The sequence below is a fragment of the Euprymna scolopes genome, chromosome 34 (assembly GCF_053919585.1).
Source record: "Euprymna scolopes isolate OS-2025 chromosome 34, ASM5391958v1, whole genome shotgun sequence".
Lineage (NCBI taxonomy): Eukaryota > Metazoa > Mollusca > Cephalopoda > Sepiida > Sepiolidae > Euprymna > Euprymna scolopes.
The window spans coordinates 4103651-4131285 of record NC_136515.1 but is presented as its reverse complement, the minus strand read 5'-3'; the positions used below and the strand labels follow the sequence as shown (position 1 = coordinate 4131285).

At 31.9% G+C, this 27635-nt stretch overlaps 2 protein-coding genes across 5 annotated transcripts in view; one reads left to right on the top strand and one right to left on the bottom strand.

The window, feature by feature from the left end:
- LOC145259093 (fucose-1-phosphate guanylyltransferase-like) overlaps positions 1–15313 on the top strand; it is a 31401-nt gene extending 16088 nt beyond the window's left edge. For all 3 annotated transcript variants that reach the window (XM_080116741.1, XM_080116740.1, XM_080116742.1), the window contains exons 2-3: positions 9114–9287; positions 13671–15313. In XM_080116741.1, the coding sequence (XP_079972867.1) occupies positions 13730–15187 (1458 nt within the window). In that variant the 5' untranslated portion in view covers positions 9114–9287; positions 13671–13729 and the 3' untranslated portion in view covers positions 15188–15313. The remainder of the gene's footprint in view (positions 1–9113; positions 9288–13670) is intronic.
- A 9918-nt stretch (positions 15314–25231) lies between these two features.
- Positions 25232–27635, bottom strand: part of LOC145259092 (SWI/SNF-related matrix-associated actin-dependent regulator of chromatin subfamily A member 5-like) — a 69353-nt gene continuing 66949 nt past the window's right edge. For both annotated transcript variants that reach the window (XM_080116739.1, XM_080116737.1), the window contains exons 24-25: positions 27244–27360; positions 25232–25749 (exon numbers count right to left, since the gene is read on the bottom strand). In XM_080116739.1, coding sequence (XP_079972865.1) covers positions 25687–25749; positions 27244–27360 — 180 coding nt within the window. In that variant the 3' untranslated portion in view covers positions 25232–25686. The remainder of the gene's footprint in view (positions 25750–27243; positions 27361–27635) is intronic.

Below are 27635 nucleotides of genomic sequence, written 5' to 3'. Positions count from 1 at the left end.
CTCATCTTGAGTTTTATCTGCACACTGTTTCGGTCGATATGATCTTTGACCTTCTTCAGGTACATCCTGTCGATCTTGGAAATCTGTATGGAATTTTGAAAAGAACCCTTTATTTAATTCATGGAGGTAGCATGCTCTTGTTCCATCAGCCATGACTGGGTAGAAATCCTAAGTAATTCGCAATTGTATCTTGGGTGTCGCCCGCACTGAGGATTGAACCTTCGATCTCCAAAACTTTTACAACTGAATTTTACTAAGTACTCTATCCACTGGGCCATGGGTTTGCAATTCCCTAGTTTGACAAGATACATCTGAATAAGGTCAGAGGTTACATTGACTGAAACGTGAAGATGACGCTTAAGACCATAACGGTCGTCAGAAGAATCAAAATAATACGCATAACCTGACTTTGTTCTGAATATCAAGTGTAGCAACTGTTTCCTTTTGAAAAACTTTCAAAAAATAATTTATTGTACATGTCATGAAGAAACGTACTTACACAACAACAAAATATTGATTAAATATTACGAGTTGAATTTCTCAAACATTTATATCCAAAAATATTCATTCGAGGCACCACCTTGGAGTGCAAGGTTTTTTTTGTCTCTAGAAATGTACAATGTGAAAAAAAGGTCGTTAACAAAAAAGGAACTTTAAAAAAAACAAAACTTTTCTGGATTTAAAAAAAAAAAAAAAAAAAAAGAAACTTGTGATTTATGTGAAACTGATTGCCTCTGATATTTGGCTTGTATTAAGAATGGTCCGAATGGTATCGTTTGGGCCTCTCTTCGTTAACGACCCATGTGTCGAGCAGACAGATGGATAAAGATGTTATTTCCTTTTCAACAGGCAATACATGTGTCCATGTTAATCTCTTGGATGGTTGGCATTTACAGCTCTATGCTTACAAATAAATGTTTTTTTTTTCTGCAAAGTTGGACTTTTTATTTATTTCATTTTCAAATGCAACAGTTTTGGTTATAGTCAGCTAACGTACTTCCTAACTTCCGGCGTAGCGCTATCAGAAGCAATGACAAGGCAAATCAGTTCCTTCAGGGTTTTTTTCTCTCATGCCTTTATCTACCCTATGCACCCTTTTTTTTTTTTATGTTTTTCCAGTATTTGTTTTTTTATTTAATAATTATTGAAAAGTTTTTTGGTCTTTTTTTTAAGAATTATTAAAATTATTTTTATTTCTTTTTTAATAATTATTGAAAAGTTTTTTGGTCTTTTTTTTAAGAATTATTAAAATTATTTTTATTTCTTTTTTAATAATTATTGAAAAGTTTTTTGGTCTTTTTTTTAAGAATTATTAAAATTATTTTTATTTCTTTTTTAATAATTATTGAAAAGTTCTTTGGTCTTTTTTTAAGAATTATTAAAATTATTTTTATTTCTTTTTTAATAATTATTGAAAAGTTCTTTGGTCTTTTTTTAAGAATTATTAAAATTATTTTTATTTCTTTTTTAATAATTATTGAAAAGTTTTTTGGTCTTTTTTTAAGAATTATTAAAATTATTTTTATTTCTTTTTTAATAATTATTGAAAAGTTCTTTGGTCTTTTTTTAAGAATTATTAAAATTATTTTTATTTCTTTTTTAATAATTATTGAAAAGTTCTTTGGTCTTTTTTTAAGAATTATTAAAATTATTTTTATTTCTTTTTTAATAATTATTGAAAAGTTTTTTGGTCTTTTTTTAAGAATTATTAAAATTATTTTTATTTCTTTTTTAATAATTATTGAAAAGTTCTTTGGTCTTTTTTTAAGAATTATTAAAATTATTTTTATTTCTTTTTTAATAATTATTGAAAAGTTTTTTGGTCTTTTTTTAAGAATTATTAAAATTATTTTTATTTCTTTTTTAATAATTATTGAAAAGTTCTTTGGTCTTTTTTTAAGAATTATTAAAATTATTTTTATTTCTTTTTTAATAATTATTGAAAAGTTCTTTGGTCTTTTTTTAAGAATTATTAAAATTATTTTTATTTCTTTTTTAATAATTATTGAAAAGTTTTTTGGTCTTTTTTTAAGAATTATTAAAATTATTTTTATTTATTTTTTAATAATTATTGAAAAGTTCTTTGGTCTTTTTTTAAGAATTATTAAAATTATTTTTATTTTTTTTTAATAATTATTGAAAAGTTTTTTGGTCTTTTTTTTAAGAATTATTAAAATTATTTTTATTTATTTGTTTTTTTTTAAATTATTGAAAAGTTTTTTGGTCTTTTTTTAAGAATTATTAAAATTATTTTTATTTTTTTTTTAATAATTATTGAAAAGTTTTTTGGTCTTTTTTTTAAGAATTATTAAAATTATTTTTATTTCTTTTTTAATAATTATTGAAAAGTTCTTTGGTCTTTTTTTAAGAATTATTAAAATTATTTTTATTTCTTTTTTAATAATTATTGAAAAGTTCTTTGGTCTTTTTTTAAGAATTATTAAAATTATTTTTATTTCTTTTTTAATAATTATTGAAAAGTTTTTTGGTCTTTTTTTAAGAATTATTAAAATTATTTTTATTTCTTTTTTAATAATTATTGAAAAGTTCTTTGGTCTTTTTTTAAGAATTATTAAAATTATTTTTATTTCTTTTTTAATAATTATTGAAAAGTTCTTTGGTCTTTTTTTAAGAATTATTAAAATTATTTTTATTTCTTTTTTAATAATTATTGAAAAGTTTTTTGGTCTTTTTTTAAGAATTATTAAAATTATTTTTATTTCTTTTTTAATAATTATTGAAAAGTTCTTTGGTCTTTTTTTAAGAATTATTAAAATTATTTTTATTTCTTTTTTAATAATTATTGAAAAGTTTTTTGGTCTTTTTTTAAGAATTATTAAAATTATTTTTATTTCTTTTTTAATAATTATTGAAAAGTTCTTTGGTCTTTTTTTAAGAATTATTAAAATTATTTTTATTTCTTTTTTAATAATTATTGAAAAGTTCTTTGGTCTTTTTTTAAGAATTATTAAAATTATTTTTATTTCTTTTTTAATAATTATTGAAAAGTTTTTTGGTCTTTTTTTAAGAATTATTAAAATTATTTTTATTTATTTTTTAATAATTATTGAAAAGTTCTTTGGTCTTTTTTTAAGAATTATTAAAATTATTTTTATTTTTTTTTAATAATTATTGAAAAGTTTTTTGGTCTTTTTTTTAAGAATTATTAAAATTATTTTTATTTATTTGTTTTTTTTTAAATTATTGAAAAGTTTTTTGGTCTTTTTTTAAGAATTATTAAAATTATTTTTATTTTTTTTTTAATAATTATTGAAAAGTTTTTTGGTCTTTTTTTTTAAGAATTAAATTTATTTTTATTTTTTATTTTTTTTAATAATTATTGAAAAGTTTTTTGGTCTTTTTTTAAGAATTATTAAAATTATTTTTATTTTTTTATTTAATAATTATTGAAAAGTTTTTTGGTATTATTTTTAAGAATTCTTAAAATAATTTTTTTTTTTTTTAAGAATTATTGAAAATTTTTTGGTATTATTTTTAAGAATTATTAAAATTATTTTTTTTTTTTTTTAAGAATTATTGAAAAATTTTTTGGTATTATTTTTAAGAATTATTAAAAATTTTTTTTTTTTTCTTTTTAATAATTATTGAAAAGTTTTTTGGTATTATTTTTAAGAATTATTAAAATTATTATTTTTTTTTTTTTAATAATTATTGAAAAGTTTTTTGGTCTTTTCTAATTATAGTTGGCTAACGTACTAACTGAATTTTACCAAACACCTCATTCTCTGTGTCATGGGTCCTTGCAAAAGCCTCAACACTTCAGATGAAGAATCAAAAGAGCACTTAGTCTTTGTAACGCACACTATTTCATGCAAACGATACACTGTTCACATTTTCTGTGTAGCATAAGTTCTTCATTTTGTTTGTAGAGAGATTTGGAAGATCCACGAGGCTTGACCTGAGATGCTTAACTGAAATGAGTTCAAGGTAAACTTTGCTATCTATCACCAAAAGATAGTCGGCGAACACAAAACAAGTTAAAAATATGGACACGTCAGAAGAGTTATCAACACAGGTCACAGGTTGCTAACTTTGTAAACAAACGTAAACCCATCCACTTACCAAGTACAACACGACAAGATGGTTTCCAGTTGTTTACCTGAATTGAATAAAATTATATATTTATATACATATTTCAACATTTTATATATATCTTCTATATAAATAAAATGAACTCATTTTTTCCCATCGGATTTTGACCTTAATAGGATTAAAAATCAAGACATTTCATGCAAATATAATATGCACAAACGGCAGAACATCTCTATATAAATAAAATGAACTCATTTTTTCCCCGTCGGATTTTGACCTTAATAGGATTAAAAATCAAGATATTTCATGCAAATATAATATGCACAAACGGCAGAACATCTCTATATAAATAAAATGAACTCATTTTTTCCCATCGGATTTTGACCTTAATAGGATTAAAAATCAAGATATTTCATGCAAATATAATATGCACAAACGGCAGAACATCTCTATATAAATAAAATGAACTCATTTTTTCTCGTCGGATTTTGACCTTAATAGGATTAAAAATCAAGATATTTCATGCAAATATAATATGCACAAACGGCAGAACATCTCTATATAAATAAAATGAACTCATTTTTCCCCGTCGGATTTTGACCTTGATAGGATTAAAAATCAAGATATTTCATGCAAATATAATATGCACAAACGGCAGAACAATATATGAGGTGTGTTATAGGCTTATTATTTCTCAAATTCCTCGATAATCTTAGATTTCTATACTTTTTCTGCTGAGAAGTCACGGCCAAAATCGGTTAAGATCAATGGAAGTGGTAAAATATTTTCTCTCTAATAAATTCCTCCTCCCCCTGCCACCACTTAACACCATTTGGGGATCGTTCACAAGGAACAGTTGAGAAGCGAACACCGGTTTGGCTTCGTAGTTCTTTCATGTGAAGTTATTTAAAATCACTACACTAAGCTGCAGTGCTCTGTGGCGTAGTGGTTAGCGTACTGGACAATTCACATTATATTTTCACGTTCGCGCCGACCTACCGTAGTCGTTTTTTTTTTTTTTTTCCTAAACAACTGGAATGGACTTTTCTTGGTGGCCGAACTGTTAACGTTGCAGATGTTTTTTTTTTTTTTTTTTTTTTCACACTTTATTTTCCTACTTTTACTCATGACACCGGGTTTGATCCTTCCTACTTACCATCCATAACATTTTTTAAAACTCCCCCCCCCCCGTCCCGGAAACAAACACTCGGGCAACGCCGAGTACCCTCGCTAGTATATATATATACTAGCAAAAGTACCCATCGTTCACTGGGTTCAAAAACAGCCTACAGAAAATGGACTCTGATTTATGAAAGTATGATAGGTTATGAAAAGGAAGGGTTGTAAAGAGATAGCTTCGAATTTGGGGGTATCAAAACGAAAGTAAAATAAAATAAATAAACCCCATAATTTATTATACCATACCTGTTCACATTGAAACATTATCACAATATTCTGTGGATCTATATCTAGTCCACAAAGTATGGAAATAAAAAATTTAAAAATTAAAAAAACACGTTCACAAGTGTTTTTGATATAGATGTATATAAGCATACTTTGATAAGTAAGTTTTAACTTAAATAGGGATGGTATAATAAAATTGTGGGGTCTGCATTCGCGCCTGGCCTACATAGAATGGAAACAGGCACAAACTTTAATAGAGACTTTTCATATCTATCTGCTTAAGTATACTTTGATAATCATGTTTCAGTTTGAAGAAATATGGTATAAGATTATTGGGTATTCGTTCGTGTCTGACCTCCATAGAATGAAAATATGTCACAAAGTTTAACAATGTTTTTTAATATAGATCCACAGAATATTGTGATAAGTGTTTCAGTGTGAACAGGTATGTTATAATAAATGATGGGGTTTATCTATTTATTTTTACTTTCATTTTTTTTGGCTTTGGTTTTGATACCCCCAAATTCAAAGCTATCTCTTTACAACCCTTCCTTTTAATAACCTATCATACTTTAATAAATCAGAGTACATTTTCTGTAGGCTGTTTTTGAATGCAGTCAACAACGGATACTTTTGCTAGTATATATATATATATATATATATATATATATATATATACACATGTAAACACACATATATATATATACACATGTAAACACACATATATATATATACACATGTAAACACACATATATATATATACACATGCAAACATATATATATACACACATGTAAACATATATATATATATATATATACATGTAAACATATGTATATATATATACACACATGTAAACATATGTATATATATATACACACATGTAAACATATATATATATATATACACACATGTAAACATATATATATATATACACACACATGTAAACATATATATATATACACACATGTAAACATATATATATATATATATACACACACATGTAAACATATATATATATATATATACACACGTTAACATTGTATATATATATATATACACACATGTAAACATATATATATATATATATACACATGTAAACATATATATTATATATTTATATATATATATATATACACACACATGTAAACACATATATATTATATATATATATATATACACACATGTAAACATATATGAATTATATATATATACACATGTAAACATATATATATATATTATATATACACATGTAAACATATATATATATTATATATATAGACATGTAAACATATATTATATATATACACATGTAAACATATATTATATATATACACATGTAAACATATATTATATATATACACATGTAAACATATATATATTATATATATATACATATGTAAATATATATATTATATATATACACATGTAAACGTATATATATATTATATATATACACATGTAAACATATATATATATTATATATACACATGTAAACTTATATATATTATATATACACATGTAAACATATATATATTATATATATATATATATACACATGTAAACACATATATATATTATATATATACACATGTAAACATATATATATATATATTATATATATATATATACACATGTAAACATATATGAATTATATATATATACACATGTAAACATATATATATATTATATATACACACATGTAAACATATATGTATATTATATATACACATGTAAACATATATATATTATATATATATATATACACATGTAAACATATATATATTATATATATACAAATGTAAACATATATATATTATATATATACACATGTAAACATATATATATATTATATATATACACATGTAAACATATATATATTATATATATACACATGTAAACATATATATATATTATATATAACACATGTAAACACACATATATATATATATACACACACATGCAAATATTTATTATATATATATATACACATGCAAATATATATTATATATATATATATATATACACATGCAAATATATATTATATATATACATACACATGTAAACATATATATTATATATATATACACATGTAAACACACATATATATATACACATGTAAATATATATATATATATTATATATATATACACATGTAAACATATATATATATATACAAATGTAACCATATATTATATATATATACACATCTAAACATATATTATATATATATACACATGTAAACATATATATATTATATATATACACATCTAAACATATATATATTATATATATATATATATACACATGTAAACATATATATATTTTATATATATATATATATATATATATATATATACACTTGTAAACATATATATATATTTATATATATATATATATATACATGTAAACATATATATATATATATTTATATATATATATATATATATATATATACACACACACACACACATGTAAACATATATACTAGCATGGGTACCTGGCATTGCCTGGGTGGTTGAAGGTGTGTGTTGAGCAAAAAAAAAAAAAAGCTGTTATAGGAAGGCAGACTTGAACCTGTACCGCAAAAGAGGAAAAGAACAGGAAAAAATCTGACGTCTTTGCTGTTACAACCACCCCTAAACCGGAACTGACGTAGGTTGAAATTAACGCTAGACACTTGAAAAGAGGGGATGACTTTCAAAAATATCGGTGAAAAAAGCGATCTCTCCTTGTAGAAAATGCCCAGTTGAGGGTGAAGGAATTAATGTTTTTAGCCAATTTTTCGGATTTGTCATCTGAGGTGTATGCTGAGCAAAAAAAAAAACAATGGTAATTTTTTTAAACTTTGACCCTTATTATGACCCCTGAAAAGTTATTGTTTTGGGCTCAAATTAAGTTATTAAGTTAAATCCATGTCCAAGGAACCTATATCTAAAATTTCAAGTATTTAGACTCACAATTGTCGGAGGAGTTTGGTAGAGTTCTCAAAAGTCAAATCGTTGAACTTTGACCCCCTTAACAGCCAAATTTCAGGCCGAAAACCAATCACATAGATTTTCCCAAATCTCAGTACCCTGTATATCAAATTTCGAGTCTGTAGACTGAAAATTAACAGAGTTATTGCGAAGGAAAATGTACACAGACACCTTCACTTTTATAGATATATAGATAGATAAAGTTAGGAATTCAAAAATACAAAAAATATATCCATATTACTTGGGTGCATCAGCTTGAATCGAAACTGAAGCCAAAACTTATGAAGAATTCTTTTAAAATTTGGCCTTTCTAAGTTTTGACAGATTGGCCTTTTTAAAGCCAAATTTAACCTTTTTTACGTTCTTTCATTAAAAAGAAAATATGGCAGCCAAAACACGGTTCTATTAAAGTGTGTAAAAACTGCCAAATTTGGCCTTAAAAAGGCCAATCTGTCAAATCTTAGAAAGGCCAAATTTTAAAAGCGATATGATGACTTCGAATATCGTACATTTAGTATAATATAAAATAATAAAAATGAAATTTTTTCTGGTTTTATTTAAGCCTTAGGGTCTAATAATGTTTTATATAAAAATAGTTTTTATAATTTTTTTGTCTGTCAAATAATTCATGCCGCTAAACTACACGTTTGTCGAAAATGTTTTGTTTTCTCATCCCGTAGGACATGATAAATCCAGTGGATGCTGGCCATTCTGGGATGCAGTTGTGATCACGACTGCCGACGACATCCAACGAAAATGCTACGAATCACAGATCAATGCAAAGAAGCAAAATCAGGAATTGCCACTAAATCTCCGCATTTTCGTCATCTCGGATCCTCCTGGTCCGAAAATTGGTAAATATGTTTTCTCTCAGTTTTTTCTTAAATGGAAGAGTTCATCAGGCATTATTGCATAGGGGTACATATTAAGAGCTGACGGGGACATATATAACGGGGTTAATGATGGTGATGACAATTCTGATGAAAGACATACAGTTCTGGGATTCTTGGGACTTGATATATATACTGACTGGAGGTATATATATCAAGTCTTAACACAGATGGAATGATAATGACATTTGTATGTATTGCATCATGACGATGACTGTGACCATTCTTGGAGTTCATATTAATGCGAACTGGGTGATATATGAAGCACAGTTCTTAACACAGAGGAGGGGAGATACATAATCTTCGAAGGTTTACACACATTGATTACTGTTGTCAGCTGTGGACTCCGGACAGAAAAGGTCATATTCAAGCATTAGAGACCATCCAGAAGTCGTTTCTAAGAAAGATAACTGGTTATAGTCAATTGAATTATTGGCAACTGCTGGATACGTTGAATATCAAATCGATTCAACGCAGGCAAGAAAGATGTTCAATCATCTATACCTGGCGTATGATGGAGAACCAGGTGCCCAATGCTGGTATACAGCACCATATCTCAAAACGTGGTAGGTGTGTGGTACCACCCCTAACCAGTGCCAGGGACAACTGGATCCGACGGCTCAGGGAATCGAGTTTAAATTCCCGGGGTCCTACGCTCTTCAATTGCCTACCACGTAACATCAGAGAGATCACAAACTGCAAAACAGAATCGTTCAAGTCGGCGCTGGATACCTGGCTGAAGTCTGTACCAGACGAACCTCAGATCCCCGGTTATACCGCTATGAGACGCAGTGAATCCAATAGCTTACGCCACATGATTGTCTGTGTAAAGAGGGACAGCGAAACGGTGCAACGGTCTATTGATTCGACACCGCCTATACCGTCCCAACTGGAGGCCGCTTGCCGCAGTGACCTTGAGGGCTATGACCGCCGAAAGACATCACACAAATCACACAAATCACAAATGTTCATTATAAGATGATAAACACAATTACCTTTCGTTCGTGATGAAGGATGTGACACAAGACAACAGTTACAACATAATGATGACTTCTTTATTCATCTGATCGACCGGTCGATGACGCCAGGAATTCAAATTTGGATCTACATGGTTAATCTTCTACCCTTCGCCTCAACTGCCCAACTCTCTGACCCTCAACTCTCTCCTAACTAACTCTTAGATCCTATATTGAGAAATATCCCTTTGTCTATGAGGTCAGAAGTGTGTTTTCAAACATGACTACTTTTCACGTGGCTATGCATATGTTTGTCCAAAACAGACCTATGGCAAACAAAAGAATCCTCAATTATACTCTAACCTATTTTTTAACAATATAATTTTAATTTTCACTGTTCATTCTTTTAGCTGACATTTTTAATCAGTTTTTATAACACATCTTGGAGAAGAGGAGACATTTCTTGTGATAGAGGAGATGGGACAAATAACTTGGAAGGGGTTACACAAGAGTTCATTACAAATGATTAACACATTAACTTTTTCGTTGTAACTAAATGATGACACAAGACAACACTTACAAAACATAATGATGATTGCTTTATTCATCTGATCGGCCGGTCGATGAACCTCAGGAATTCACTTGTATCTACATGGTTAATCTTCTACCCTTTCGCTTCCAAAGGGTCAACTGCTCAACTGACTGACTCTCAACTCTCTCTGATTGACTGACTAAAATTCGAACCCATAATATGGAGAAATGTCCTTTCTCTATGAGGTCAGAAGTGTGTTTTTCAAACGTGACTAATTTCACGTGGCTTTACATATGTTTGTCCAACACACTCTTGACAAACAAAAGAATCCTCAATTCTAATCCAACCTATTTTTAAACAATATAATTTAATTTGCATTGTTCATTTTTTACTGACATATTTAATATTCAGATTTCTTAAAGAATTAACAATAGACTTGATTTCTAATATTCCATTTCTTAACTTTGCCTACAGGGTTCGATTCTCGGCTTATCCTAATCTCATTTTCACTTATCTAGTATTCTTCTTATTTACATGGGAAGGGGACAGCCCTTTTCCATGTAACAGCATGTGTACGCAGTGTGATGATGTGTGGCGCCGGAACTTAAGCGGTGAGGATTGAGGATATGCGTTGCATGAAGAGAGAAATGATATGAGAATGATACGCTTAATGCAGAAGGTGATTTTTAAATATATACATTTAAAAATATATACATATATATATTAATATTTTTACTTATTACTTGTATATTATTATCTATTGTTTATAATTAACTAGCCTGGATGCCTGGCGTTGCCCGGGTGTTTGGAAGTGTAAAAAAAAAACAACAAAAAAAGTGGTAGTAAACAGACAGGCTCGAACCCGTGACACGAAGGCAGAAAAGAATATGAAAGAAAACCTGACATCTTACCGCTACTCCATGACACGACCAGAAGTGTAAAACGTTAAAATTAATGTAGTCAATCAAAAAGATGACTTGCAGAAATGGCGTTGTTTTTAAACCTCCCACAAAGCCTCGTAGGAGATGTCCTTTTCTCTTCGCTGCAACCTCTATCTCACAGAAGAGATGTTGCGAGTTTGTCTCTGATGTATCGTTATTTTCATGGAAAGTGTTCGACTGAGCTTCAATCTATGGTCCCCCCTCGCCAAACTTTCACAAGAAACACTTGTCTAGCTGTAAACACTATCAATAATTCCCCCCACTCTTTATCTGTGCCTAAACCTAACCGTGGATTCCATGAACAAAGCTTCTTTCTTAGAACTGCACGCCTGTGGAATTGTCTTCCGTTTTCCTGCTTTCCGGCTGACTACAATATGGTTGTCTTCAAGTCTAACGTAAACAAGTTCTTGCTGAGCCGTTCCATATAAGTTATCAAATTTACCAAATTTTCATTACTAATGATTACTATATTGTCCAATTTCTACTGTACACTCTTTAACCCTTATCCTTGAGTGGCCTCTGGGCCTTGATAATGTGGTGATGCCTATGTAAAAAAAAAAAAAAAAAAAAGATTGTTTTTAAGGGGGGGGCAGCTAGGCCAAAAAAGGGAGCACTCTTGCAGTATCCAAATGAATAGTAATTGTCTCAGTATGAAGGGTTTCCCGTACATTGACCAAGGACCAATTACAGAACAGATACTACACCTGGTTGGAAGGCCAGGCAGTTGCGTTTTTGTTTGATTAGTTTCACTTTATCTATACAAAAAAGACAAACACTGCAGATGAAAAAAAAAATCAATAAAAAAAAAGATGTCCGTTTGCAGAAACGTTTTTGAACGACAGTATTACGCATAAAACACAGAAAAAACATATTGTAACCTTAAAAACTCATTTCAGCATAAAATTTCAGATCTTTTATTAATTTTTTTAAAAATTATTTTATATTTTATTTTTATTTTATTATTTTTATTTTATTTATTTTTTTTTATTACATTTTCACCCCAAACAAGGCACATTGCCACTCAGGTGTAGGGGGCTACTATCAGGGTCAGCAACTACGGGGGCACTATGTAGGGATTTGGGCAGCAAGATGTCGGTTCACGTTGCACTTGAACTTCTGCATGTCAGTACAGTTAGGGAAGCATGATCCTGGAATGGAATTCCAGAGTCTAGCGGTTCTGGGGAAGAAACTACTGGAGTAGAAGGATCTTTTACATCTAGGGATCTCTACTGTGTGGGGGTGGGATTTAGCTGCCTGTCGGGTTTGTTGAGGGTGTCTGCGTCGTGGGGGCACAAGTGTCTGCAGTTCGTCAGAGCACTCACCATTAAAATACTTGTAGAACAAGCAGAGGGATGTAACGTTTCGTCGATGGGACAGAGGCTGAAGCTCAGATGCCAGTTCAGGGCCTATCAGATTGGCGACTCTATTATACATATATATATACATATATATCTTTTTTTAATTATTTTAAGTTTTTCTATTTTCTATTCTCAAAATGCCACCCAATGGCATGTGCTGCCCAAGGCAGACCACCCCTTCCGTCCCTTGCTACATCACTGTGTCCATTTGTAAGTATTTGATTTCCAGTTTAATTCAAATGAATTAGAATTATTTCTAGAATGACGTCAGGTGCTTAAAAAAGGTTGATGAAGGTTGCCAGCATGAATGTGTTTCTGTGGAACAAACTGAATTTGGAACATTCGTGTTGTTAATGACAATGACGATAATGATGTTGATGATGATAATGATGTTGATGACGATAATGATGTTGATGATGATAATGATGTTGATGACGATAATGATGTTGATGATGATGATGAGGATGTTGATGTTGATGATAAATCTGTGATGATCTGCATGTCCATATGTAAGTCTTTGATTTCCAATTTAATTTAAATAAATTTGTTTTTCATTTTAGGAAATGGTGGATCCACGTTTTTGGCACTGTCGTTCTTGAAGAAAACGTTCGGAGAAAAAATGTTTGAGCTGAAGACCCTCCTAATTAACGCAGGCGGACTGAGCAAACGTCTGCCGAGTGCCAGCGTACTTGGCAAAATCTTCTCAATCCTTCCGTTCGGATCTCCGTGTTATCAGATGCTGGACATCAAACTTGCCTTATACTGGCCTTTCGTGCCTAAAATGAAGCCCGGGATATTTTTAACTTGTGCCGATGACATCATCATTTATAATTTAGGAAAGGAATCTGATTGGTCGATCGAAGGAGATGGTTTCACAGCTTTGGCGCATCCTTCGTCTCTTGAAGTCGGTCAGCAACACGGCGTCTTTGTGCTGAACGATAAGGATTCTTTAGATGATGGTGACGACGTTCAGCTGTGTAAATGTCAGACTGTTCTACAGAAACCGTCAGTCGAGCGGATGCGTCAGTGTAATGCAGTTGTGAATTTCGATAAAGGCGGCACCGTCTTCACAGACAGTGCGTTTCTCTTCACAAGCGAGATTTCAAAAAGGCTTTTAGAATTTTACGAGCAACATGGCCCATTCCCGTGTGAAATTGATGCATACGGTGACTTTATGCAGGCGCTTGGCTCACAACCAAACTCCGACTATGTTCAAAACCTCTCTAACATAACCACGATCTCATCAGATCTCGTTGCAACCCGACGAAAAATTTCCGATTTTCTTAAAGGTACCTCCCTTTCAATCATCGTTCTGCGTTCATCTCAATTTATCCACATTGGTTCTATAAGCGAACTTTTGTATCATTTTTGCAGTCACAGTTTTTTTAAGAGAAGCCTTTCTCTCGGAAAAGACTCATTTAACTTCTGGTCGAATGAAATTCCTGATTCGGAACCATCAAAACGATTGAAACGCGACACAAGTTTTGGTTGTGTGATGCATTCCGTTCTTCCTAGCGAAAGCTACATTTCGAAGATGTCCGTGCTAGAATTCTGTCACTTTAATCAACCGTTGCATGTCTCGGCAAATTCGTTCCTGAGTAACTGTGAATTTCTCACGTCGTCCATGGATAACAGCGTTATAAAAATACCGGAAGACACATTTCTGCACACCATTCCTGTAGTCCTCGACGATAAAGAAAAATATGTGACGATCGCTTTCCATAGGAAAGATGACGTTAAGAAAAATGTCCGTCTCGAAGAATTGGGAAAGCTTTTATTTTTTCAGAAAAATCTCAAAGAAATTTCGGATTTACTCAGTGTTTCCATTTCGAAATTTTTCTCTGCCGTTGGTTCGGAAACCTTCAGCTTATGGAACGCTCAAATTTTTCCGGTGGCAAATTCGATGTCCGAATCTTTTGATCGGACTTTGAATCTGATTACGGCTATCAAAGAACAAAAGGAGTTCGACTTTGGTCGCGTAGATTCAGTCGTATCGATGCAGACGATTTTAGCGACACGTTCCATCGAACAGATGCTTGGATATCGTAACAAACTTTTTAAAAAAATACGGAACTAATTTCTGTGACGAAATGAAATTGTATAATTTTATTGCATGCAATTGATGCATGAAACTCGATGCAAATTCATCAACAATTTGTCTGAAAATAAAGTTCGACTACACCAAAGTCCATCATCATACTAATCTGAGATGAACATATATTTATTAGTGTTGCGGCGGTTAATCAGAATCGGAAAATTGGGACTTTTGGTCGTATCGGTATTGGAAAATTTGGTGCCTATTTTCCGATGCCAAAAACGATTCTTTTAATTTACATTTTTAATTGATTTTTTTTAAAACAAAGTCTTCCACTAACAGTAATAATAATGAAATAACAAATATTTATTGATTTTAATCGACCAGTAAAACTAAAATCGATAGATCACCTCCACACGTTTTTACATTTGAGAAAATATCTCACATTGATGCGGGTTTTTTTCAGAAATCGAGAAAATATAGCAACTTTATAGTTAAAATATTTAAAGATTTTTAAAGAATCGTAATCGAGAATTTAGTACGGAATCAGGGGAAAATATTGGAATCGCCCATTACTGTATATGTATATATATATATATATATATATATATATATATATTTAAATACGTATGAATAAAAAATCAAAAAATATAGAAATGTTTATATCTTTTCTGTATTTATTTCCTGTGTGTTGACGTGTAGGAATACAAAAAGTCTTTTGAAAAAAAAACAAGAATGTTTCCTTCAAAAGCACATAATTTTCGACCGATCCTTCGATCTTCCTCAGTGTATATATATATATATATATATATATATATATTATTTACGAAAGTGCATTTTTACCTAAATGCGAATTGGGAATAATTTTCCCTTTAACCAATTTGGTACCCCCACATGGGGAGTGGCATATATATTTTTAAAAAGTACATATATATATATATATATATTGTATTTATTTGCTTCCCCACCAAAGCAAATTAGGCACAAGGCCGTAAAAACCAGCTCCCCTAAAAGTAGGCAAAAAGGGGGCACTCTGGTTACCAAAAATAATAATTGTCCCAGTATAGAGGGTTTCCCCTCCATTGACTGGTACAAATTATCTTAAGTGCAGCATCTGCAGAACAGACACTACACTTTGATCCCGGCCCGAAGGCCATGAACAACAGAAAAAGGCAAGCCTCTTTTCTACTTATATGTATATATATATAAAAATAAATAAATAAAAATGATAACTTCCGAGAAGACAGAGACTGAAGTAAGCCTGGCATAGGAGACCAACAATAGGTCCTCTTTGATTAGGTTTGAAACCGACAGTACTAATGTTGTTCTGATCTTCTGTAATATATAAAACAAAGGTACTTAAGCTTTTCTGTATTTTTATTCTCATAAGATTCATATGCTAATTAACCTATCAGAGAATAGATTTTATAATCTTATTAAATCTACCTATATATATTATTAACATCCATTTTTTTTTTATATATTTGTACCTCTTGAAAAGGGACTCGCTACCAAAATGAGTTATGTTGTATATGTCATATTTGTGTAATTGTGCGTCGGGTTACAAAATGTCTATATATATATATATATATATTTTTTTTTTTTTTTTTTTTTTTTTTTTTACATGGGTGTCACCACTTATCAAGGCCCAGAGGCCACTCGAGGATAAGGGTTAATAGGTATACATTAGTCATTGTGATTTTAGCATAGTAAACAGTGGGAATTTTGTAACTTGGATTACTTAGGGAGACGATTCAATTAGAACTTGTTCACATTGGACTTTTTCTTCTTTTTTTTTTTTTTTTTTTTTTTCATAGGTATCAACACATTATCAAGGCCAAGAGGCCACTCAAGGATAAGTATAATATATAGTGGGCTTCTTCACTATATGAACCCTATGTTATCGTCTTGCAGTCTATTTACGTTCCGTGATCGTCTAAATGTGTTTCGTGTGTCGGACATAACATGAACACATACATGTATTTCGACAATTTTCATCTGTTCTTGGAGGGAAGCTGCCAACTGTTGGACGAATGCGTTTCAACTCCAAGACGATGGTTGGTTTTATAGTTTTTATTCGCTTTCCAAGTGTTGATCGCAGAAGAATGGGAAGTGATTATCTTTGCTTGGGTGGTTAATTCTAGTCTCCATTTTGGGACGCATCAGCTCCCTCTCCGGTGAGGGGAGGGGCGCAACCGTTAATCCCTCCCCTCTTCTCAACGTCCAAATTCCAACTCGACTCCATGTCCAGCCAACTTGATCACGTGACAACAACCACTTCCTTCCGGTCAGCTGTTTTTAGAACTTCCGGTGCAACTTGTCCATTTTATATCTTCACTAGCGAGGGGTACCCGGCGTTGCTCAGGTGTTTGTAGGTGTGTGTGAAAAAAAACAGGTGCCCATGAAAAAAAAAAAGCCTTGACGACGCAACAGGTGCGCGTTTTTGATTGATGTGACGGCGATAGTTATTCAGCAGTTAGCATTTTGTGCGGGACAGTTTTTAATGAGGTCAATAAATAGGTTTGTTTGTTTTTAAAAACCCGCTCCCTCGTCTTGAAATGAAAGCTACCGTCTCATATGACGAAGTCGACATTGACCAAACATTACTTAGCTCTCTAGAGACCACTGGCTCTGGGCCTGTGATTAGAGTCGAGTTTCACTTTTTGTTTATACCGAAAACCGAATTAACGCGTGCCGATGCAGGAAATGTGGAATAATTAACGTTTGAAAGTCAATAAAATTAAATAGACAGGTGAGCTCCGTGGTTAACTGCGAGATATTACAATTTATAGATCATATAAAAAGTTTTAAGAAGTTGTGAACCGAGCGAGCGCTTCTCTGAAAGAAGCCTTTTGTGGACATCGAGGAAAAGCGTACATACATACATACATTATCGCTTTTATATATATAGATAATGTTTTGACAACTTTTTATCAAAACATAGCTTCCCCTCTCATCTCTTGTTTAGCTCACCAGATAGATTGACAACCATAAATAACAGATAATTTCTCATGTTCCACAACCATATAACAAAAATAATAGCAAGGGGAGACTGTAACCTGACGTGTGTGTGGCTCCTTCGACAAAACGCTGATCCCCAACATCGTGTACTGTGGATTTTTCGTTCGACTGTTCTTCTTATGGCCGGATCGTCCTTTTCCCGTTGGCGACTGTCGATGAGAACACACTTGGTTCACAAAATAGAAATATGAACAAACAAAGGTAAAACACAAACGCCAATGTTCACATATAAATTGACTGTTGGACTTGTGAGTTGTGTGTGTGTGTGTCTTCCCCTGTTCTATCGGTGTTACATTTGTCTATCTCTGTTTCACAATCAACTCTAAAATTGTCCATGTCTCTAGTTCACAGTCAACTCTATAACTGTTCAACTATCATTGTCCAACTTCCAACCGCTGTCTAGCGAATCTAGATCTCAACTGTTACTGTCCAATTTCCATCCACTGCGACGGGCATCTAACTGTCAACTGTCTGTCTTCTCTACGTTGGTATCACTGGTCGCCCACCCCACCCTGGTTACCGGAAGCTGCCCTTCCCTGTTTTATCAATTGGTGTCTATTCCCCCCCCCCGCCCCCTCTAAGCACTTAGTGGCTCAAATCCACCCCAGGGCCTCTTTATAGTATCACAGACGTGATTCAAAATATTTCTCATACATTATATCTCCCCTCTTTTGGAAATAGGGTACCTACACTTAAGAATAATCCTCGTACACTGTGAGATTTACTTTATGTATGAAAACCAAAGATGGGGAGATATAACATATGAGAAATATTTGGAATCAAGTCTCCCCTTACTGTGATTTCAAATCATTTGAAACCATAGCAGCAAGTTTTTGTCTCCTTTTCACAAAGGCCAGAGCTTTTGGGGAAGTATCAGATATTTTGTAATTCATATTCAAAACCAGGAAAACAAATGACTATGAAACATTTTTTACGTGTAAAGCAATACCAAAAAATAGGTTCTGAATGATGGCTGATCCCCTTCATGTCACAGCCCACTACACAAGTCAGGTCATTACCTTTCCAACAAGCCTTCCTTTGTTAAATTCTGATCAATAGTCGCTGAGATTTGGAACTTATAAAATTGCCAAAAAAGGTGGTATATATATGTGTGTGTGTGTGTGTGTGTGTGTGTGTGTGTGTGTGTGTGTGTGCGCGCGCGAATATATACTGATAACCAAATTGAATATTGAAATGCTTCTATCTTTGGTTCTATGGGACGAAACTACACAAAAATGTGCAAACTTTTTGAAGTTTATAATACCAATCTAGGGTTAAAAATATGACAATTGGTAAAAAAGAACCTATATTTTCAAACTAATAAAACATGTCCAAATTTGTCTACATTTGTATATATGGTGTCCGGCAGGCCAGTTCCAGTTTTGTTGCTTGGTTGTCTCCCCTGTGGCCTTGCCAGGCCACTAATATATATATATATATATTTCCACATAAAATCTCATAAGGAGATATATGTCTTACATGTCAATTTTGAGTATACTTTAATAGTGTTCCATACAGGAGTAGACTTATGAAAATATATGGCAATTAAGCTGCAGAGAAATTTCTGCATTTCATCCCTGTAAAAAAAAACAAAAAACAAACATACAGGGTGTCCCAAAAATTTGACGTCATTTTAAATGCCAATATCTCGAAAACTATTCATTGTACCTTAATGAAACTGCACAAACTTTATGTTGAACATTATAAGTTTTATTTAACATTTAAAAAAAAAACAAAAAAACCCAAAGATTTGTAGATTCTATGAGCAATTTCATAATTTTTACAAATGTTCAATATGAGCGCCGCGTGTGACTCTGCACACGTCAAGTCGGTAATCAAACTAGTGACAAACACGTAGCATGCCTGCATGTGGAAATAATATATATATATATATATATATATATAATTAATCACCATACTACCACATACATCTTTGAATCACTATAATACCATATATATATATATATATATATATAGAAAAGATAAGAATTACAGTTAAGTTTACCAAAATGATCCAAGATGGCAAAACTAAAGTAAATTACAAATATTAAAGAATTAAGTAACCTCAACCAGATGTAAAAGCTTGATAAAACTAAATAGGAGATAGAGCTTATAATAAGAACAAGTAGTTTAAAAAAACTTTGGAACAGCGGGAAATTTGAAAGTCAGCTTAGATCATGCATAAAATGTGTGATTGCTATTTTTTATTGTTTTTTTTTTTTTTTTGTTGGTTTTCTTGGTTAAGACGCTGCAGTGAAGTGCACGGACGACATTTTGAGTATCTATGAGGATAATTTAACATTTATCTTTGAAAAACCTTGTAAAAATAAATCGTTGTTTGACAAATTTCCCACTTTTCTAGCGACCACCCTGTATGTATATAATATATATATCAAATTGTTTTTATATGTCATGGTATCACAATTGGTTGATCTATGCATTTGGAATCAACACCTTTGACGCTGCTGTGAGGAAGGGAGGATCTCTCTACCGCACTAGAAAGTTACTCCTGAAAGTATCCAGTACCTCTACAAGGCCACTATTCGTTCATGTATGGAGTATTGTTGTCACATTTGGGCTGGTGCATCTGCTAATAGTCTCTCGCTTCTAGACAAGGTTCAAACGAGAGTCGCCAACCTAATTGGTCCCGAACTGTCAGCTAAGCCTCAGCCACTGTCCCATCGACCAAATGTTGCACCTCTCTGCCTGTTTTACATTTTAATGGTAGATGCTCTGACAAACTCCTAGCCCTTGTCCCCCTTAATGTAAACACCCCTTACGAGCAGCAAAAGCCCATACATTAGAAATCCCCAGATGCCAGAATGCTTTCTATGCTAGTAGTTTCTTCCTCCATAACTGCTAGACTTTGGAATTCCCTTCTGGGTTCCTGTTTCCGATTGTACTGACATGTAGAAGTTCAAATGTAATGTAAACAGTCATCTTGCTGCTAAACTCCCTACATATTGTCCCTGCAATTATGCCCCCGATAGTAGCCCCCTACATCAAAGTGGCAATGCGCCTTGTTTGGGGTGAAAAAGCAATGATTAAAAAAAGTCATAAACCTGAATGTTTTTAATATATATATATATATATATATATATATAAATAAAACTGAACGCGTCTGTGTGTGTACATTTCGCTACGCAATAAATGTCAATTTTTGGTCTACAGACTCGAAATTTGATATAAAGAGTACTGAGATTTGGGAAAATCTTTGTGATCGATTTTCGGCCAGATATTTGGCTGTTAAGGGGTCAAAGTTCAACGATTTGACCTTTGAGAACTCTACCAAACTCCTCCTACAATTTTGGATATAAACACTTGAAATTTTAGATATAGGTTCCTTGGACATCGATCTAACTTAACTTGATTTGAGCCCAAAACAGTAAATGTTAAGGGGTCATAATAGGGGTCAAAGTTAAAAAAAATTTACTTTCTTTTTTTTGCTTAACATACACCGCCAAACACCCGGGTAACGCCGGGCACCCATGCTAGTATGTGTTTGTGTGTATGTTGAGGTGGAGAGGGCTCCCGTGAAGGCAACCTTTCTACGAGAAGCAAATCTGATTTAAAAAAACCATAAAGCAGAAGACCAGTACCCGCATTAAGCTGGTCTGCAGTTTAACTTGTTGCTGGCTATCTTGCTCGTTGCTGGATCTCAACATTTTGAACAGAGAGAGAGAGAGAGAGAGAGAGACTTAGTTGTCACACAAAGCTAAGACTGTAACATCATCTATGTATAGATACTTCCTCAGGCATTTGTCTATAAATATGGCCCTGGTGGCAATGGAAAAGTTGTGATGTGTGGAGGCTTGAAATGCTGGAAGCATGTAATAATTGATCTCAACGACCGTCTTCAGTGTCATGCCTGCTTGAGCGTGTGAATTCACCGGTAGGATGAAAAAAAGTCATTTTTGGGCTCATGGACTTTAAGTGTCTGAGGGAGTGGCACGCGTCTGACAAGACGTTGCAAGCATCATATATATATATATAAAAAACAAAAAAAAATGGATGAAAACTTTTGTGTTATTTGGATTAATCAACCAATTGAATTGATTTCAAAAGAGTTTCAGATGGGTAGCTATTCTATACAGAAAGGTTCGAGAAACCCAACGTCAACAGCTACTTCGGCTAGAATGAGAGATATAACAAGCACATGAACAATAACAAAATTGATATACTACAGATAAGTTGTTGCCTTTTAAGCCCCCCCCCCCTCAAACTATTTTATTCACAAAAACTGCTATTAAATAAAGAAACGGAGAAAAATAGAAAACAGAACCAAACAAATTCTTCCAAATTTTTTTTTTATTAGTTTTCGATGAAAGTGTATAAAAAAAAAAGAAATTTTTTTTTTTTTTAGTTAAATTTTTCTGAATGGTTGTGAAGTCAAACGTTCGTGACCTCCAAGAGAAATAAACACTTGTTGGACAACACACATCAGAGAAGGAACATTGGAAGGCAATGCAGAGACAAAAATAGGAGATATGAATGGAGGGTGTGAAGATTTTGGTTTTTGGTTTTCTAACCTAGCATCAAAGAATTTTGCAAAAAGTGAATTCCATTCAAGCTGAATTGTGTAAAAAAAAAATATTTCTTTTTAAATGATAATCTTGCAATACAGTTAACAGTAGAAAAAAAACAAAAAATTAAAAAACATAACTTATACCAAAGGCAGTAGAATGTAATTATCTACTAACCGATATATTTTTCATGTGCTAAAAGTTTTTTTTCCACCCCAAGAATTGTTTTTTTGTTTTTGTTTGCTTTGCTTACTCTCACACTAAAAGCAAAAGTTTGAAAATACTGAAACATATTGAAACAAAAATGAGTTTTAAAATTTTAGAAAATTAAAAGCATACAGATCAATAGATAATTAAATGTTTAAATTTTCACGTGCTTGGTGAAAAAGGTAATGGTCAACATTATATCTTATTTTTGATTCCTCGGCTTTTAACATGAAGATCACAAAAACGTCTGCAGCCATGTTGGATTTTTATCTGGCCTGAAGCGGAAATATTGACGAAATCTTTTGAAACCGATAATTTAAACATTAAACGTATAGTTAGTAGAAAACTAAATTTGGTGAAAAACTAACGATAAATCTTTTTGATCTCCGTGCCTGTCATGTAACAAAAATGTCAAATAAAAAAAATCACATAAAATTGATCAAATAGTTTTTTTCAAACTAAAAAAAAAAAAAAAAAAAAAAATCAAATTTTACGATGAAACGCGAACAGAATCTTAATCTGCCATATCTAACGAAGGGAGACAACTCAATTCAACTTACCAAGATTTTAAAAGCAGAGGTATAATGGTTACAAACACTAAAAATCGTAAAAATGATTTTTATTTAATTGAAAAGAAAAATTTAATTTACGTGATTTTTGGAATACATTTTCGCTGTGATAGGTACGTACAAAGATTTTTCTGTATTTTTTTTTTTTTTTTTTTTTTAATTAGGTTGAATTCTGGATAAGAACCTTAAATTTTATTGCATTTGATAAAAGCTAGTTGATGTTTATATAATATAATATATATATATATATATACATACATACACAAACTAGCAGGGAGACTCAACGTTGTCCAGGATTGAATAAGAATCAGCAAAATGTTTCATCCTTCCACTTTTGCATCAAAATCAGTGAAATTATCCACTGAATTAAAGTTAAGCGTACAAAAAAAATCAAGTATCATGGTTTAGTTGTGCGCTAAAAACAAACATTAATTTCTAATGCACTCCTGTCTTTAGCTTGTGCGATGATAAAACTTCTCAAATGCACTTGTGACGTTAGGCTTCATAAAAGTGTTGACTTTGGTGAAAATAGGAATTTCTTTCCTTAATCGTATTTTTTGATTACTGATTTTAAATATTTATCAAAGGCATTCCGATACAAAACCTACATAAAAACACTCCCAGACTCATCAAGTACCTTAGTGTGGGGGGAAAGAAAAAAAAAAAAAAAAAAAAAGTCGTCCCAGCCGTTTCAGAGTCCATTGGGAAAGAACTCGCACACAAAATTCTCTTTATATAATAGTGTGTGTGTGTGTGTGTGTATATATATATATTGTATACCTTCCTTACAGGTTTATAAATTTTCATTAAAGATTTTTATTTTATGTGTTAACTGTACAGCAAGATTGGGGGGAAAAAACAAAAAAACATGCAACCCTGTTATACACAAGAGTAATGCACGCACATCAATAACAGTTGTCGTTAAGCGAAAATGGTCTAAAGATATTTTGATTAGAACAACTGGTGCTACTTCGGAATACGAACAAAAACCGGAAGCTGCAAAATTGAATTCCATTAAAAACCAAATTGTCAAGTCATAGTAACATATCACTGTATTATTACACAAAACTTTTTTTTTCAGGAGCGATTGAGACGCCATCATTTTTTAGGAGGAGGAGGAGGAGGAGGGGGGAATGTGACAGTTACCTCCCTTGTATATTCTGTAAAACTTGCAATTTATTTAAAAAAAAAAAAAAAAAAACTTCCGTTAATAATTATTTTTCTACTTTTTTGTGACTTTTTTTTTTTTTGGATATGCTGCTAATTTCGACATGACAACTAAGTACCTTGAAATTCAGTTTTTGATTTTTGTTCTAACACTGAAGAAGAGCCGAACAACTTTATAGTGCCATCAGCGAAAGAATCTACTTTTCAAATCGGACAGTGATGCAACATCGGACAGGGATGTTGTTGGAGGAGGAAAGGAGGGAGGGGATGTGGAATACAAAAATATTTATACGGTTTAATTAAGTGTTTATATATATATATATATAAATCTATCGGACATTTGCCGACAGAAACTAATAATGATGAAAGAAAGTGAATAGAGGAGAAGGAGGAGGAAGCAAAATGGCAGCCAAATTCAAATTAAATTGATTTTTTTTCTTTTTTTTTTCAAATTGAAATTAGTTGCTTAGTTTTTTGGTTGAATGTCATGTGCAATGACAAGACAAGTTGTTTGCTTGGATAAGAAAAAAAGGAAAATGAAGAGGGGATAAAGAAGGTAAAAAAAAAAAAAAAAAAGAGGGGGGTAGATAATGTGGATGAAAAAAAAAAAAAAGGAAAAATAGGGAGAAGAAAGGTAGAAGGAATCTACAAAACTGAGGGGGACGAATGGGAGGATACAGAAAGTGAGGGGAGCGGTGAAAGGATAAAGAAAGGAGGAGGGGTGCAAGGATAAAGTGAGGGGGAGGGGCCATGAGGATAAAGAAAGTGAGGGGGAGGATTGCAAGGATAAAGAAAAGAGGAGGGATGAATGGATAAAGAAGTAAATAAAAAAAAAGAGGTAATAAACTAAACCGGTAATAATGAATTGTCGTCGTAACTAGGAATTTAAAAAAAAAAAAAAAAATCCTAAACGCAAGAAGAACAAATGTATGGAATGGCGTTAAATCTTCAAACAAGATGGCTGACATTGGATCCAATGACATGAAATAAATGTACAAATTGTCCAGCTGAGATTTTTTTTTTTAATGATGATGATGATGATGATAATGATGATCTATTTCTTTTTCTTTGGTCGACCTCGGCCATCAGGAGTTCCATCCGCTTTTCGTTTCTGTCCCTGTTAGAAGAAAAAAATTCAAACATTTCAATATTTTAGGGCAAAATCAAACATCGGGAATCAATATTCTAATCGATCGATGAGAAAATTTTTAATTTTGATTTCAAATGATGTATTTTCAATTAAGTTTTTGTTATAATACTTCATATATCATTTTAAAGACCGTTTTTCCCCTCTATCTCATCGTTTAAATTACAATCGTTTTAAAACAATTATGTCTTTTTTTTTTTTTTCAGAACGTTGAATACAAGATAGAAAAAAAGCAATTTCACACAATTTTCTTATTTCAATCCAAGATATGCTGAAAAGCTGCTTAAACAGCTTGTGATAACAACGAAGCGTTTGGCCAAGGTACCCCACTACTGAACACACACCAAAATGGTGGTCTAAGAAATTTTGTGGCGGCAACAAGACTCTTGCCATCGGATATTGACAATAATCAATTAAAAACCTTAGTCTAAGCCCATCCACGCACAACTGTTTGAGAACTTGCTTCTGAATTAGATGTAACATATACAATAATTTCGAACCACTTAAGAGATAGAAAAGATAAAAACACTTGATAAATCGGTGCATCACGAATTGAACGACAACCAAAAGAAGAAACGCCGTTATGAAGTGTCATCTTCCCTGCTTTGACTCAACAAGAACGACCCGTTTCTCAGGCGGGTTTTGACTTGCAATGAAAAGTAGGTTCTTTATTACAACCGGTAAAACTCAGCTTAGTGGTCAGACACAGACGAATTTCCACGACACTTTCCGAAGCCAGAGTTGCACAAAGAGAAGGTCATGCTGACTGTTTAGTGGTCTGTGGTCGATCTCATCCATGACAGTTTTTTTTGAATGCAGACAAAATAATTACGGCAGAAAAGTACCGTCAACAAATGGATGAAATGCATCAGAAACTTCGACAACAACACCCAGTATTAGTCAACAGAAAAGGCCCAATTCTCTTCCATGACAACGCCCAGGAGTTACCACATATCAAGGCCTTAAATCCACTTGAGGATAAGGGTTAATCATTGGGATAGTAGTGTAGTAATTTCATTAGAGACGAGGATGGTTCAATAAGAACTTGTTTATGTTGGACTTGAAGATCAGAATATTGTAGTCAGCTGGAAAGCAGATCAGTGGAACAGAGTTCCAGACGGGCAGTTCAAGGAAAGAAGCTTTGTTCCTGGAATCCACATTTAGATTTAGGCACCGATAGAGCGGGGGAAATTATTGATAGTGATTTTGGCAAGAGAGTGTTTTTTGTGAAAGATTGGCAGAGGGGAAGGGGGTCCATAGATTGGAGCTCAGTCAAACACTTGGCATGAAAATAACGATTTAAAAAAGGGAAAAGGAGAACTGATATATCTGAAGTTAATATCAAAATAAAAACATGCTTATATTAGCTGCTTCAAAATGTTGTGCTCTTAAGAATTTGCTTTTTTTTTTTTCTTCTTCTTCTTTTCTTTTCCTATATATTTATATAAAAAAAAAATATCAAACCTTTGGTGTTCCGGGTTTGGGACCACGACGTTTCTTTTCTTGTTTTTCTTTTTCTTCTAACTCAAGATTCTCTCTCTCGATCAATGTGATGAGAGTATTGCATCTTCTTTGTAATTCCTGCGAGAAACAGAATTCCAGCATGAACAAAAAATAAACAAATAAAAATTAACTAATCAATGACAATCGCAATTATTTTTACTAGAAAACCCAGTAAACCAATTCCCTAGTCACATAAAAAACAAAAACAAAAAAACTGTTCACCAATATGAAATATAAAATAACAAAATTAGTTTATCATCATTAAATGAGCAGTGTTGGCACATTTACAGGGTATATAAACTCCCATCTTTGCATAAACTCTAACACTTCATAGCTAGTATTAAGAAACATAT